This window comes from Solea senegalensis, linkage group LG2 (assembly GCF_019176455.1).
Source record: "Solea senegalensis isolate Sse05_10M linkage group LG2, IFAPA_SoseM_1, whole genome shotgun sequence".
Taxonomy (NCBI): Eukaryota; Metazoa; Chordata; class Actinopteri; order Pleuronectiformes; family Soleidae; genus Solea; species Solea senegalensis.
Genome location: NC_058022.1, coordinates 11,302,090 through 11,319,707, shown reverse-complemented (window position 1 = coordinate 11,319,707; position 17,618 = coordinate 11,302,090). Strand labels below are relative to the sequence as shown.

At 40.7% G+C, this 17,618-nt stretch overlaps 1 protein-coding gene across 1 annotated transcript in view; it reads right to left on the bottom strand.

The window, feature by feature from the left end:
- The window catches only part of map2 (microtubule-associated protein 2), a 63,795-nt gene that overhangs the window by 22,612 nt on the left and 23,565 nt on the right, over positions 1-17,618 (bottom strand). Inside the window, exons 3-6 of the mRNA XM_044019143.1 lie at positions 15,235-15,361; positions 8,885-9,144; positions 1,857-1,946; positions 985-1,059 (exon numbers count right to left, since the gene is read on the bottom strand). Of these exons, the coding sequence (XP_043875078.1) occupies positions 985-1,059; positions 1,857-1,946; positions 8,885-9,095 (376 nt within the window). The 5' untranslated portion in view covers positions 9,096-9,144; positions 15,235-15,361. The remainder of the gene's footprint in view (positions 1-984; positions 1,060-1,856; positions 1,947-8,884; positions 9,145-15,234; positions 15,362-17,618) is intronic.

The window sequence follows — 17,618 nt, the reverse complement described above, 5'->3', positions numbered from 1 at the left end:
AGACTCCATAGATATACGACGACATCTAAAATTATTCATCCCTGTATTATTATTATTACATGTATTAATACATGTGTGTTAATTCTGGGCTGGCCCCACCTACTGTACAGAACCCCCTTATTACATCCCTGCTACTGCAGACTGAGCACTCATTAAAACACAGAGGCCGAGCTTAAAGGAGACACACGTGTCATTGTGAGGCTTAACGTCTGCAGGCAGCTGCATAAAACTCTAAAATCCGGGAGAACAAACTGTATCACAGTGTTATGGCTCTATTACGTCTCTTTCCACACATTTTGTTTCGTACGGTTTCATTTGGGTTTCTTACAGTGAGGGTTGCTGTGTGAGTAATGTTTGTAGCGATACGACTATGATCTACAGCCACGGCAAAGACAAACAAAAAGACTGACAGCAAACAAGGACAACACGACACTGTGACTGGGCGTGCAGAATGCAAAAACACAATTCCAGTACAAAAAAAAAAAAGAAAACAAAGAGACAGAAACAAGAAGTTGGACGGTTACCTAAACTGGCTGTCATATTAGTGTGTGTGTGGACAGGAAGTGGAGATAAGGAATGGAAATGAAAGAGAGATGGTGGAAATTATCCAGACTAACGAGGTGATCATACGATGTGAGCCCGTCTGTCTTTTAGAAATAAATGGCGATGACAATGAAGATAGAAACTGTGTCCGTACCACGTGTGCGATGAGGAGGAAGCAGGATTTTGAATGTGTGAAATAATGGGAAACATGTTCCTGCGTTTCGCATCTCTGGTGTGTACAGTATAAGGATGTCCTGCAGGGCTTTTCAATGTGTGTGGTTTGTCCCCTCAGGTGTGGCACGTGTCCTGAGAGGGATTAGAAAGTATCCCCACAGAGCCAACCCACACAAGTGGCCGAATGTGGTGTCGATCACAAACCTCCAGAAGCTACAGAGTGCGTCCCCCACTGGAGACACACTCCTATGAACACATTGGTCCTACCTTGTTCCAGGGGGCCAAAGTGCTCTGCGGCAGGTGAGGGGGGAGGGGAGGGGGGCAAATTGGTGGTGTCTTCAACTGCAAACGGAGGACAGAGGGAAGCAGGGGTGGAGGAAAGGATAAAGACATGTAAATCACATAAGGACTTGGAGCATCTGCAGGCAGAGATATGTTTTTTATTATTATTATTCTTTTTTCCCCCCTTTCAAACCTGGCACCTGCATTACCCAGAATGCAACTTAAATGCTGACATGTGTGGTTGCTGTGCTTGTGCCAGTTGATATATCCTTAAGCAGCTGGGTGCAAGTGGAAATGAGGTTTAGGGCCCGACATCAAGAGAGACAATTGTCAGATGATTTCACAATGGAGCCACAATGGAGACAAAGGATTTATCTTTATCTCCATCTTTAATTTGTATTTATTTGCTGGACGATATATTAATAAGAAGGTCTCTTCCTGCATTGTCTATCCTCACACAGTCACTTGGGCAAAGCACTCTTTTAGTAAGATAAGCAAAATACATTTAACCGCATCAGTTTGCTCAGCGACAATTTCACATGACATGTGCACGACTCATTGTGGCATTGGGCGGGTTTGACAAATTAACAATGCCCTGCTTCTGCTGCTGCTGCTGCTGCTGCTGCTGCTGCTCAAAAAGACACCCGCTGCATCACTTAGCACCCATTGATATACATAGGATATGAGTGTAGGTTCATTTTGCGATAACAATCTGAACTGTACTGTGGTTTCCTCGCCCTGTGTAAAACATGCCGTGATCTCTCTCTGTGATGCACGACAGAGGTTAAGCGGTAAAAGGCTGCAGCCTCCTGCGACCACTGCACGACGCTGTGTGCAAGTGTGTGCGTGAAATTCACCTGATGGCAGCCTTTGAGTCTCCTGTTCACCTTTCAGCACGGCCACTGCCTCTGCCGTTACTTCTTGCACAATCCGTGCGGACACTTGCTCTAATAATACACAGACAACAAACAATGTCAGGCAACTTCATCAGTGTTAAGCAATAGTAAACACGTGGTAAAAGTGGGCTGAGGTGGCACATTTCAAGGTTTATCATTTAGGTTTTCTGAGCCAGAGGTGGTCAGCTTTCAGTTGTTGTTGGAAGAGAGAATAATGACATGGTCAGTTAACATTCGTGGAATATTACAGCAGTGGTGTAATGATTCATCTGTCTATAGCAACATATTGATTCACAGGTTTGTATTGTTGATATGCTTTGATTTTTTTTTTTACATGTCTTTGTCTCTTTTGAGTTGATATAAATATTGCATGTTTGATTTTGTGATCCATGTCACATTTTAAACTCGCAAACTTTTTTAATACATTTCAACTTTCTCAACATTCATCTTCCATCCATTCCACCTCGCTTGTGCTTAATCATGTCACTCAAACCCCGAGTTGAAAGCCAGTAACTGCAGGGAGGCAAGAGCTGCTTCTGAAGGCTGTGCGTGTCGCCATGGAAACCCAGCATCCTTGATAAAAGTGTAGACTGAAAATAAGCCTGGATCAGAAAGGAGTGAAGTGTTTAAGATGAGAGACATTTCATTTCTTAAAAATGATTGTTTACTGTTTAATTCACTATTTCAGGGGTCACACGGGTGGTGTAGTGGTTAGCACTCTTGCCTTTGCAGCAACCCGGTCAGAACAAGGGCCTTTCTGCATGGAGTTTACATGATCTTACGTGTGTGAGTGGGTTTTCTCCAGTTTCCTCCCAAAGTCCAAAAACATTTAAAGTATCTGCCACCACCGATACCCGTCTGTCATTGTAGACCTTTTGAACTAGAGTCACAACACATTTGTGCCATTTCAAGCTATTTCAAAGACATAATTCTCCAGCTTTGTAAAAAAATGTCCTCCCATAAATTAGAAATAAACAGCCCATAACATGACTCAGCTGAAATGCTGTTGCTGATTTTAATTTACATTTGAAGCATAGGATGTTTGGATGGTATCAGATTTCACATTTTTATCTGTCCGGAATCCGATCCAGTGTTGGGCTAATACTGATACAGAATCCATACTTGATATACAATATTTAATTTAAAATCATTTATAAATGACATATTAACCATCAATAAAGGGAATAAAACTGTCCATCGGTGCCTACTTTTTATAACTGGTGTTACACACTGAATTAAGAATAATTTAGCATTTGTGTTTCTCTAGTAAATATGAAAGATGCTGTGAAAACTGTGTGGCTGGCCCAAAGTGACATCCTCCACAAGCAAAAAAAGTCAATCACTCTGCTTAACTGATGTGTTCTAATGTGATAATGCATCTTTTTTAATCAATGGTGCCCCCAAACTGGAAACAAAATACAGACAACTCAATTTCCTAATCATGTCTAATGGTCTCTTTGTGTGAAATAAGCCTTCTACTTTCTTCTTTGTGTTGGTTAAAATCAGTTCAAATGTGGCAAGGGGTGCAAGGAACATGACACGACACATTTGCATAATGTTTTTACCGCTTTTAACGCTATTTTTTAGACACACACACACACACGCCTCTTCAGAGACCACTTAACACAGCCCACTCACCAACTCAAAGCAGCCATTTCCTATTTTCTGTGTAGCGAAATGCAATGAATGTGTACAGCTTCGTTACCACTTCTTCCGGTAGTGGAAAATAGCACTTAAAATAACCTTGAAGTTTTGTGATTTGAAATTTTCTTTGTGAGACCACACCAATAGTACCCAAATACAGTTTTTTAGATATAGTATGAGTTTCTGTGTTTGTGTAATGCATCACTGCTATACCATATACGATAACAAACTAAAATAGTGATGATAAAGCTTGATTATTCAAATTTAAACACCAATAACGTGAAGAAGTACAGTATTAGAGGTGGTGAATGAGGAAAGTAGGCGTCACCAAAGGGAGAGACAATGCTCACTGAGATCTCCAGTTTTATATTTTTGGAGGTATTAAAAACAAAACACGTAATCAATTTCAGACAAGAATATAAAGTGACATCAGAAGCAAAATCAAGGTCACTGAATTCAGACGTCACCGCTTGTTTACTCTCTCAACACTGTAACAAAAAAAAAAAAATGCCCTTGTCACAGCCACAAAGCTGGAGACAAACCTGGAAACTGCATCTCTGGAAAAGAACGATCTCACAAACTCACAGAGGCAACACAGTAAACCACATTCACAAACCGACACACATGCACAGGCTGTATATACGTGTCATCCTTAATCAATACATCATAAACAGGAATTCTCTCCCATCAAAATTAGAATGTGTATTACCTGATCAGAAAGACTGACGCTGAGAGAACACTCTCTCTGAGCAGAGGCTACGACTGAGAGCCCAAAACCAACATAACATGCAGCCAAGCTGTAAGGCGCGCACACACACACACACACACACACACACATACACAGCAGGACTGAGAGGGCATGGAGAGAAGGGGAGTGTCAGTGGTATGATACCAGCCAGCAACCAAAATGTGTACAGCAAGTGGTTGCCATACCAACAGACTGGTGGTGGCCACTGACTTGCGTCCATATGCAGTTCAGCAGCCAGAATAATGTGCTGCCAAAGCTGTTTCAGCATCTCACTCTGAGGAGGTCAGACTTCATAATAACATACGTCATGGTGCAAATTTTTCATCAGTGAGAAAATACAACAACTTGTTTATTAAATTTTTTTGGTCACACTATATCAAGGAACACATATTTACCATTAACTAGGCACTTACTAACATGCATAGGTAGCATACTAGCACTTTATTAGTAATTATTAAGCACATATGAATGAATATTTATATATGAAATAATGTATATATATATATGTATATATATATATATATATATATATATATATATACACCTGTTTTAAACCGGATTGAATTTGAGAAATTTGGAAATACGTCACAGTTCAAAGATTGCGTGGCTCGTTTTTAGGAACAAAAATAAAATTAAAAAAAACAGTCTACTTTGTGACAATGTCCACCTGCTTTGCTGCTAAAGCGTGAATGTGAGCTGGTATCTTGTTGGAGGAGTTCTGTACTCTACTCCTAATGCACTGCCACTTGGCCTATTCACTTCTTAAACGTCACCATGTTTGTACAGAATAGTAACGTGAATGCACATAAATATGTAGATATAAGTGACACTTTCACCATTTTTATTGTAGATTAAAATCACAATATAAAAATGGAGAGCTGGTTTAGCTGCAGCTCTTCCTCCCTCTCTCTCTCTGGTACCTGTAGTCTCACAGCTCTTCTTTCTGTTCTTCTTCTCCTCCAATGTTTTCATCTTTAGGAATTTGAACTAAAGTGGCAGAACTTTTATGTGAGTTTTTGCCACCAGGAAAAGGTGCAATTACTCTTAAACACTGATAAAGCACGCTGAGGGATTTTATATCGTTACATATTTAAAATACACCTTAAAAAAAAACCTGAACAGAAGACAGATGGAGATAAACTGTTTTTTACCATAAAATGTGTGGTGAGAAAAAAAACCTCTGTATTTGCTTTACAGGGACTCAACAGAATTTGAATCTGTGTGACCTAAGTGATTCTGTAAGTGGAGTCAAAAAAGGCAAATGGATATCTGGCATCTAATATGACTTCTTCTTTTTTTTTTTACGATATTCAGATGAATAACTCTCCAGCAATGTCACAAATTCCTGTGAAAACCTTTTCTCTAACAGTCAGTCTTGTCAGTGCAACAAGAAAAGTCATGTATTAATAGTAAAAGTTGTCAGTCTACCATTCACCTCCTCCACTAAGAGAAATTTATCAGGGGTTTAAATATTGGCAGAGAAGCTGATGCCTTAATCACACAGGTGAGTCTTCGGTTACAATGAATAATGATGAAGTGGATACTGTGGATATCCAGCATGACATTAAAACGGAGTATGTAACACACAGTATATATAATGAAGACTTTAAAAGGAAGAGCCTTCATGTATGCATTCCTGTACGTAAACGTCAATATAGTGCAGCGGATCAATACTGTGCAGTCCAGTACTGAGCTCCTGCTGTGAGATTAGGTTGGACCTGTCAGCCACAGTCACGAGAAAGCTTTGATTGGACACACGATCGATATTTCAGACAACCGCCAACACACACCAGCTCAACCTTTTTCCAGACTTTTCACAAACGTCTTCAGAGGTGACACTTTAACAGATAATCAGTATTATTTATCTTCTATCTCTACCTCACCACCCTCTTGTCCTCTTTCTCTCCTCTGTCCCCCATTTTTCCTTTCACCCCAAAGGGTCGAGGCAGATGGCCGCACATCTTTGAGTCTGGTTCTGTCAGAGATTTCTTCCTCTTTAAAGGGAGATTTTTTTTTCTTTCTACTGATGCCTGGGTTTCTCTTCTCTGTATAATATGGTAAAGGTTTCTGCCTTACTATGTACAGTGCCTAGAGATAACGGATGTTGTGATTTGGCACTATACAAATAAAATGTAATTGAATACATACACCATTGTGTCTGAACTTTAAAAACTCATTCAAGTACCAAAATATACAGCATAGAAGTCCATCAGACCATCCCATCTCAAATAACTACCATGATGTGGGCCAGCAGAGGGCGCAGTGAGTGTTTTACATCCAAAGTGAATCCAGACTTGAGATCAAGCATCATTTATCCAGGGTTTGGGAAAAATCTTGGCACGTTTCCACCAAAATTACCCCACGTAAAAGAAGTACATTATCGCAACAAGGGACTTTTCAGATAACCAGGAACTTTGGAGGGGCGGGGCTACAAAAGAGAAAAACCTACGAAGAGTCAGACGTACGACAAGGTCCAAGCTCTTTTGTGTGTATTTGCTCTTGGAGGAGGTTCAGTGGGACTTTGAGACGGCGATGCGAAACAACCAAGTTCATACCCGAATAGCAAGCTGGCGGCGCTAAATGTGTGGCACACACCGAAAACATGTGCAGGAAAAGCTTTTAAGAAACCTAAACAGGACTCGAAGACGCTGTAGGACCACAACATAACACAACTGATTTGAATACATTTTTCCAGAACTTTGAGGTGCGGTGGAAACACAAACCATACAGATTATCAGGAATTCATTTCCCCAAGTACCTGAATAATTAGGAATTAAAGTTCCTAGGAGGGTTAATGGAAAAGGCTATTGATCTGATGAAAAATGTAGAAGCACATACCACGATTAGACATGCTTTTCATAAATGGAATCAGTTCAGTTCTGCCTATACTGTCCCTCCATGATGACACGAGCATGATGTTCACATGAAAGCCGTCACCGCATGCCTTCACTTTGACACTTGTTTTGTATGACAATATCAAATGTCACATCACTACACTACACATTAACAACATGAACTGCACTAAAAGAAACACCTATAATTCATTCATTCATTCTCTACCAATTATCAATGTATCAACGATTGGCAGTTAATTGACCCCACAGTCTCTCACATACACCAGCCTTGATTTGAAAGGCTATTCTCTAATCGTATACTGTAATACAGATATCCGACAATTTTAACTAAAAAATGTGAAATGTTCCTGTATAGAAGACGTAATTAGCATCTCTGCTTTTGGTTCTTGACTGTGCTAAACTATTAACAATGGATGGACACTGAGGCTAGATAAAATATATTGATTGGCAGCTACACAGAAAAATACTGTTATCAGCCTTCAAAACTAGCATTGGTTGAACCCTGATAATGAAGAATATGGGTGGTTAATTGGGCGCCTTGTCTGTTGCAAGCTACGGGCAAAAAAAAAAGAACAAACCATGGCAAAGTAAATTGTAGGGGAGTTGTTTCCATGGTTACACCATTGGTAAATTATAATTCTCGTCTCCATGTCGCAAGTGAGGACATGGTGGGGAGCTAAGGGCTAGTGAGATGGATTTTATGTGTTAATTAGAGCATTGCTAATAACAGTATGTGATTGCACTGAGGACTCAGCATATTGCAAGGACACACACACGAGAAAAAACAGCACACAAATACATCTATGAACACGTGCGCGCGCACACATGTGTGATTTGCCATGAGTGACACATGAGTTATTTCTGCAGAATCATGTGACAAAGCTCACTCATAAATTCACCTTCTACTTTAACAGTGATGCTGGTGCACCACAAGGTGCCAACTGTTGCATGTTTTAACTGATTTTATCTGATGGATCCACACAGAGGCACACTAGGTTCAGATTGTAAAGATTGTTAAGATAAGGCTTTAATGCAGTAACCACAGACCACATGTAGTATTACTTGTACACTGTGTATCATTCTTATATCAGCTCCAGTGTAAAACACATACAATGTCTCTGAAATAGATTGTGAGTCAACATGAGGCAATATTTTGTGATTGTCATTTTAAACTTTTAAACTGCTAAAGTTGTATCCATAACAGAACCACTGTATTGCTCATACAATGTAATGACTGCTTCATGGCCCTTTAACTGAATTGTTTATTAAAATACTGTGTATATATAATTAACAATAAAACTACAGAGCCTAAAATGCAAAGAACACTGACGTTAAACCATGGAAATGCTTTTCAAATATTAAGCTAAAAAAAACGACACGTTTCATGCACTTATCATAACCAGTTTTTGACCCAACAAGACATTAACTAGCGTTCGTTTCGAATGAAATTTCACACGGTGGTGTTGGTGTCGCTCGGTTGCCAGGTTGGTGATTGTGTGTAAATGTGTACATATTCCATAAGTCAAGTCATTTCAAGTGGATGAGTCATGAGTCTCAAGTCTAAGTCAAGTTTTCAACGTTAGCCAAGTCTTCAAATTGCAACTTAAGTCAGACCTCTGGCAACTACCCACCTCTTCTACAGTGATTGCAATTTAATGCACCCGCTAACCACTTCTCAGGGGATAATTAGTATGTGCCAAATAAGACAGTGATGATACATAACACAGAAAAGGTCTTCTTACCTGCAGTTATAGCGTGGGCACCAGTGAACTCCCCATTGAAGCCATTTTCCCTGGCAGTGTAGGAGGCCGTGGCCATGTGTGCTCCACCAGTCTGACAAGTCCGGTACGCTGAGGAAGAATAGCCATTGGCTCCTTGGGTGCCAGTGGGCTCCTGCCCTCCTGATGGGTCCCACTGGGGGGCACAATCTTCTGGCTTACGGCTGTCTGCCATGCTGGTCCTAGCAGCAGGGGAGGGTGGGCAATGGAAGGGGCTGCTCCTTCTGGGTAAAGAGACAGGAGAAAATGTAGGCGGAGGGAGGAGAGAAGGTGACACAAAACTCGGAATGTTAATTGTACAAACGGTAATATCAAGGAGAATCCTCCCTGTGCAGACCAGAGGAGGCTGTGCATCAATCATGATCACAAATCTCTTTCTGTAAGTCGCCATCACTGCTGCAGCTCCGCTGAGCTTGAACATCCGTGCTCGTGGGAGTTTGTGTGTAGGTGACTGTGTGAAATACTGTGTTTGGACAGGTGACAGCCACTAGGTGAAATCCTATTGTTTATTCATACAGTAAAGTGTAGCCAGTAGCCCAGGTGGTCATCGTGACTCGTCAAAAAAAAGAAAGAAAGGCAGACCTCGAGTTTGTCAGACACAGAGTTGCAGGAATACGAGGTGGGCTCTGTTCAAGAGAAGAAAAGAAAGGTCAAGGAAAGTGAAGGAGGAGGCAAATGATGCAGCGGTACTGATGCCAACAGCCATGATGATGTATAATTTCACCTGATAATCCAATTGCAAAACCACAGATTTCCAAACCTATCATACATTTTAAAGATGCTTGATTTTTCCAGTCCGATGCCATTGTGCCACTGCAGAAGAAGAGGCTGCCAATCACACAAATGTATTAAGATGATAGAAAACTTAGTGACAGTGACATCATTACACAAAAATGTTGCAGGGATATTTTCGCCTGCTGCCACTTCTTATCTCTTCTGGAGCAGAAGCCCGAGTGCCAGGTCTTGAGTCGTGACTTCCTACATCATCATCATTTTGTCGACTCGTCCGCCTCCCATGAAAACAGAATGTTTCGCTACATTTTCGAGACCTTTTTCAGAAGAGAGCTATTCCCTGCGATGAATGTCATATCGACGCATGATGCGTTTACAGTGCAGATTTACCGTGTCAGCATCAAAGACGGTTTTCAAACCCTTAAGATTAGCAGAGACAATCGAAGGGATGAGTGATCCCAGTGGCAAGCACTCAGTGTGGGATGTATTTTCTGCAAAGCAGCCTACTGTACGTGGTTGTGTATAAGAGAATGTGAGAACAGAAACCCAAGGACTAAAAGATAGTGTGCAGGAGAAAATAGGAGTCAACAATTTCAGCCTATAACCAAGTCAGTGGGCACTGGTCACTACATTTTCTATACAGTCGGTAGCTCTGCTCTCTGTCTGCACACTGCATTAAACAGCAGAGGAGGAAACAGAACAGTACAATATGTGAGGGCTGTAAACCCTTACAGCCTGAATGGATCAAAATCTGGGGTCAATGAAGCTTTGCATGACTCAGCCTGAAAGGGAACATCCGTGTGAATGAAGCCTGAGAGATCTCACACAGCACACAACACTGAACAGACGCCGGACATAATACTCATTATGTCTCCGTCCGTGAAGCCCCGGCGGGCATATTTTACACCGCCCCACCGCTGTCATCGTCTCTCCTTGTTTCTTGTTCACCCAGCGTGTCCCTCCTCAACGCCACTCCCAACGGTAAAAGCCATAAAATAAAGAGATGAGCCCGCCGCTCCGGTGCTACGGCTCAGTGGTGTCACTCTGATGATGATGATGAAGGTCACTTTGCTCTTTGAGTGTCGGCCAGGGTTGCCGTGTCAGTGGTGGTGCACGAGGAAGAGAGGAAATGTGGCCTGGCCTCATGGAGACCTGTTGAGCGACCGATGATAATGTTCGATATAAATAATATCGTATTGTCTTTGTTTGTGAGCAAGGGATTGTTGCATGGGGGGAAAAACTAAACAGCACCACCTGCTGGCTCAAAGGCCTGATAGAATAAAAATAACAAAAGTGCATGCTGGGTCTTGATATTAGCGAAACATTATCATGTGAGCTGCCATCAACATAAAACACAGGCCACGCCAGGGAGGAAATATTGTGTCTCATACTCTACTCTCATTAAGTAGCATTGTATTTACATCATATTTCTAAAAAGGAAAATCCTACAGAGACAAGTGCACGGGGATAATGAGGAGAGAGATGTAAGTCCAGATGATCTAGGATAGAAACTGATGAAGACAAGTGAGGTCCAAAAAAACCGGTAAACTATTGACTTAACTAGGTGCACAGGACCTCAAAGTGGAAGGTCTGACATGTGCATTCAAAAATATCCTTCTGCTTAATATGATTACTGGTGTTAGTTACTGTTAACTGACTTTGTCTCTGCCTCTCACTGGATATTTTCTCCTTTTTGGACAAGTCACCATAAACTTTAGTGATAGATGTGCGTGAAATTCCTATTAATAGTTTCTTTCAGACTAACATTCAGACCAGACTGCCGGCCCCATCAGCCATGTCAGTGTCACTTTAATTAGCCTTTCTAGCCATGTAATGTAATGTAATATAATGTAATAATAAAGTGGCATTGAGTATGGATCACAAGGCAGTATATATATATTCTCCAGATGACGCATTGTGTCCAGTGGGGAGTGAGACTGTATGAGATGAGAACTGAAATATCAAAGGATTCAAATTGTGGGGAAAGTGACCTGTGACCTGTGACAGGGGAGCTTCACAGGGGGCAATGATGAAACTGTCAGCGAATCAACTTTGTGCTGGAAGCAAGAGGGTAACTCTGAAACCAGAAGACGTGACCACGGAGGAAAATATCCGTCATCTCCGTCTTTCATGAGTGAGAAAGATTGAACTCCCGCGATCAATAACATTTAAAGGACTGCGGTCAAGCCAGCTGTCTTACACACACACATACAGAAACAAATAGCCTCAAAATAGCAGGTGGTCTGTCTGGCATATACATCAGCACAGTCCAAGATAGAGAGCGTAAAAGTTTACATTTTGACTTTGTAAATGATGCATTTGTGACTTCCTCTTTCACTGGGTTTGTGCTGTGTCTAGCACTGCTTTGCACGACGTGAGTAATTCAGCTATTTTTAACGACTGCGAATATCAGTCTACTGGACATACACCCGTTTTCATCACGTCCCTCATCGTCCTCATCGACACTCTCACTAACTCACTGTGTTACACACACAATGGTCATAGCCTGGCAGTGATGGCCACTCACACTCCCTCTCAGTCAAAGACAACTGCGACCACAGCCGCTGTTGCACAATGTCAAACTGAAGGGGGAGATATTAGACAGTGGGGATGGAAGGAGTTTATATAAAAAAAAAAAGGACTTGCAACAAAATCGATCTCTGCAGCTGCTCTGTGTGTGTACGTGCGTGTACTCTGAGCCAGTTTCATTAACTGTGGTGAAAATTCCATAACAATGACAGCCCTAGTTGCCATTGAAGATTTCTGACGTCTTTTTAAATGTCCAGGTTCAGCTTTAACTTGCTGGGCCTGGATTCAGGCAGCTTGAGTGGCTCACCATCAGGTGCAGAGTGGGAAAGAAGAAGGCATTTTACATGTCTGTTAATCACCATCTTCCAATTATTTTGTTAGCATCCTCTCACCTTTTCTAAATCTTCCTCCCACCTGTTATTCCTTCTTCCCTCTCTTCGCCTTCCTCCACCTCCTCCCATCACTGTTTCTCCTCCTACTCACTCCTCCTCCTCCTCCTCCATCACCTCTCAAAAGGCTTCATCTTTCCCCTTGCTCTGCTCTCTCTCTCTCCCCTCATCTCCCTCCTACGTTCTGAGCGCTTTCACGAGCCACCGTTTCCCATTGTGTGTGTATGTGAGTCACACAGATGCTGCATTGCAGGGCTCTGCTTCCAGCCAGAGACCAGGAGAGGAACTCAAGGAGGCAAGATGCATGCATATGTGTGTGTGACATTTTGCTAAATACCTGACAAAAATCTCATTGCTTTCTTGCCAAGAATTTAATTCAATCAATACCACTTATGGTGAATATGAAACTGGACACAACAGCTGAGTATAAAGACAAGAATGTATACATGAGGGCTCTTCTGCAATGTTCTGCTGTGTCCAGTTGGTGAGCCAGGTTTGAGGTGGTCTGCCCGTTCTGCTCTTGTTTGGGGCCTTGCCCTGAATGAGCAGCTTTTCTAGGCTTTTGTAGGCCAAAGGAGGTCATCTTTCTTCTGGCTATCTGCTCAAAGCATCATCTGGGTGTTGAGTTTCTAGATGCTCTTGCCAGGAGATTGGACTCACGTACATATGTTGCAACAGCAAACGCTTTCAGTTGTTACTAGTGGCTTTCACTCTATTATATATAAATGTGAAATAAAGATTTGTTATTAGAGCTGAATGACTCATAGTTTTTAAGTTAAGCACAATTTAGTAAATCAATTATTGTTCTATCTTCTACAGCAATTTTAAAAGTGTAATACACACTTGCTGGAAACAATTTATACCTAAGTTCTTATTGTTGCATTGCATCGTTAAAGGGAATATTTTGATGGTATCTTACTTGCTCTCCCTCCCTTTCCTAAGCGCTTCCACCTACTACACATTATTGATCTATATAACACAATAACACAAATACCTGTAAGTCATGACCAGAGAGTAAATTTCCCTGCATTTCCCAAATGATCAGGTTAGGTAGTTTTGAGGGTGATTTTAATTAGAAGCCTACAGAGTAATTCCCTTTGTGAGTAATTCTATATTTACATAAATAAAACACAAGCCGAGAGAAACAACACTGTTATTACTTATTTTCACACTATGTTTTTAAGAAAGAATGGTCAAAATATGTGTAAATTTCTGTAACAAATCAATAAATTAAAGCACCATGTGTTTATCCCAAAAGCTAGTAGAGACAGCCTATTTTTTTAACATGGTTTGACCATCACGTACTGTATTTCTATCCAGTCTTGCAGCGAGAGACACTGTGATTCTGCATGAAACATAATAGAAGGCAAAACTATAGCTGCTGACCTTAATTTTATAGATAATACTTAACTAACCTCTCTACCGGGAACTCGGTCTTTGTACGAGTGCAGAAAACAAAGAGAAGCCATGAAAGCATGACTGCCTTTCAGTGGACCTTGGTGATGATTGTCTCACTAAAGCAGCTCCTCTTGTCCCACTCAATACCCACCTCCCACTCACAGCTCCTAGCAGCCTGCACTCACATGTACATCCACCCACACAGCCATTTCATCTGTGAAGGTACTTTTAGTCTCTTGTTGTAAATGTTTTCTTTTTCTCTCTCTGACACATATTCACCACATATCAAATGTTTCAGATAAATGAACGTGGTTCTGTGCAGGCTCAGCACTGACATTTGATGAGGTTCTGGGCATCGTTCATTTAGGTACGGTCGTCCGCCCACAGCCACCCGGTTCATAATAATGCTTTACTCGCGTCACCATACTGTGAATCATTCTGATGCTTCTAGGGGAAAATATTTAAAGCTTGAAAGATCGCAGAAGTGTGTTTTATTTAGTCGTAGTTATATGTTATAGGTATAGCTAATAAACATTGCTACATGTGCCTCAGGTTAATCTCTGCAACACCAAAAATAGACAATAGCTGGTTAATGGAAAGTAACAGGAGCAATGAAAAATGGTGCTGGATGTACGTCATGGTGCCATAAAATGATTACAATTATAACCCTTTAACACAGAGAGGATCGCAGACGACACGTTTACCCAAGCGCATTTTGCATTACTGTAATTATGCGACAGTTTGTGCTGGCAGAAAAATTTCAGCAGCTTTTGAAAGCTGAGGAGTTGCACTTCGAAGCCAACATGTGGTTGTTACGGTAATTTCTGTTGCAGGAAACTGGTGAATTGGCGTCTTTGTCACCAGGAGAGGAGAGGGTTGGAAAAAATCTAGTTTTCATTTTGTGGCCTGTTTTTGGCCATTGAGACTCAAACAAATGTTATTTTAAAAATGTTTGTTATACTGTTGATATCTAACATTTAACAAGCAAAATCTGGTGTTCATGTACAAGTACAGCAGGTTTTTTTCTAAATAAAATACAACTTTTTGTTTTTCTTCATTTCAAATTGTTAATACATCATTTTTAGTAAATTGTGCCAAACTGCCAGACATTGAAAGTTATTATTCACAGTAAATGTTCTGGCCCTTTTATGGTTAAAGTACACAAGAAAGGCTTAGTTGTTAAAGGGTTAAAAGATTAAACGCTTTAATTTGTGATTTTGCATAAAAAGCACAATCACGCCTGACAATACAAGCGTCAAAACTGACCTGCTAGGTTGGTCTGGGACTGTGGACGATGAGACGAGCGGTCCCCTCTCTCCAAATCTCAAAGGGTTGACGTCAAGATTGTCAGACGATGACTGAAAACCAAGAGTGGGTGGCCTTGGAGTTGCACCTTTTTTAAAAAAACAACAAAAAACCCAAAACAAAACAAGATCAATACATTTTGCTTTAAAATGCATAAATGACATGTTTTTTTCAGCAAAAAGTGTGTGCATGGAGTTTGCATTTTCTCCCCAGTGTGTGTGTGTGGGTTTTCTTCCTCCCACAGTCCAGCAACATGCAGAGGTTAATTGGACACATGGTTGTTTGTCTCTGTGTTTGCTCTGCGATGGAGAAGGTGCCAAGCCTTTCTCCCCATGTCAGCTGGGATTTTTCCAGCAGCCCTCATGTGGAGGATTAAACAATAGACGGATGGATGGATATATATATATAAGCATTTGTTTCTGCACTTGTATTTACTTTCTGGAGCAAATCAAAACATGTAATACATCATTTAATACATCTTTTATCATTATGATTTGGCAAATTCCAAAAAGATGGAGGGGAAAAGAGAAAGGTGAACTAAACTGAGTGATATGACTATATATTCATATACTTGCACGACATATGCATGTCTAAAACAGCCCAAATTTTGTCATTTTAAAAAAAGATACTCCGCTCACATCTTTAAAAGCAGAGTCTGTTATGCTTTGCTGACAAGGTTTCAAAGCTGAGTGAGTCAGCAGCAGCACCATAACTCTTTTCTGTAACCGCGTAACAAAAGTAGAGCTACGTTCTTAAGTCCCACTGAATTAAAAGGTAAGTGGGAGTTTTGGAGGAGAGAAGCAAGAAGAGGATGATGCCTGCACACCTGGGGCTCTCGTATACTTGAAAACGAAGCGGCACGTTGATAATCACACCGAGCTGCGAGTTAATTTCTCCATGAAATCGCTGAATAAATTGAAGATGTGGGTGATTTGAAGCTCCAGACGTGGGACTGTGCAGTAAGATGTACAATATGTATTAAGTGCTATAATTTAATCATTTTTCCCTTGCTTATCTAATTAGCTACGCACATTCAAGTGCATATTATTACCTTTACAGAACAAACGCTAAATTTAAACGCGATGTAAAGAACAGAAATTAAAGCCTCAGAGCTTTTATACCAACAATGTTTAGAAAAGTAGAAAAACACATGTTTTTTTGTGATTTGCCTCAGTGAAACAGCAGATGAAAGTCATTAGACAAGGACCTTTGAAAGGAGTTTGTGTGTGTGTGTGTGTGCCGTGTGATGGTTTATGCATAACAGGTAACACATCACCTCAGGCAGAGGGCACATCTCTGCTCAGCTTATGTTATCTCACAACACCTCACATGTGCTGACCATCCATAGGAGCAATCGTGGTCAAATTGAAAAGTGCAGCAAGTGATTTTTTTTTTTTTTTCCCAGGACTGTGGACATTATGTGACAAGAGGATTAACAGCTATGGGTAAAAAAAAAAAACGTGTAAAACGGCTGTTAGAGCAAACGCTTTATATTGAAAAGTCTTTGGTGGACGCCTCCAGTATAGATACAAATTAAAATTGTGGTGACGCAGCAGACAGACAACCAGAAACAGGTCAGGTGAAGCTACACTACACCTGTATTACTGTATTCAAGATGGTGCATAACTGATATAAAATATTGAAGAAGAGTCAAGCTTTGTTACACAAAGACGTTTTACAGACAAGTTTACAGGTGCAAGATAAATTTCAATAAACATCTAAACTGTTCTCACTTGTTGTGACACTCTCTTAACTACTGTAAAAGAAAAATAGCACTTGTAGAGCAGGTGTTTCGGTAATAAAAAAATGACTCATCCAGTGTTTTTATTTGTCTTTCTTCCACACTGTAAGAAATATCTCTCACTTGTTCATCCCACAGCAACAAAACAGGAAAGTCAGAGTATACGCTGATAACTTTATATCCCTCTGCCATAATCTGTGTTGATTTAAAACATTTTTACCAAGTATTGATCTTTGTACATTTCCCTCACTTGTTTTTCTGTGCTTTGAAAAATAAAGGAATTTGCAATGTGACCAGATCTACAGCGTGTGAGGAGTTCAAACAGTGTGTCAATTCTTCAGGTCCTTTCATGGAAAAAACTTTGAAGTTTGGGATTATGAAGTAAGAGTGTGAAATGTATTCACCGCGGCTTTGATTCTGAATCATATGATTATGTAAAGCGTTAATATTTAATGCTCTGTTGCCTGTGAGACGTGCAACATCACGTGATAGCAAGGTAACCTCCACACTGGCAGTGCATCACGAGAGATTTTGTTTTATTTATATTTTTAATGGCAGAGGACAAGACACACATTTTGGTACAGATGCACAATAAAACCATATT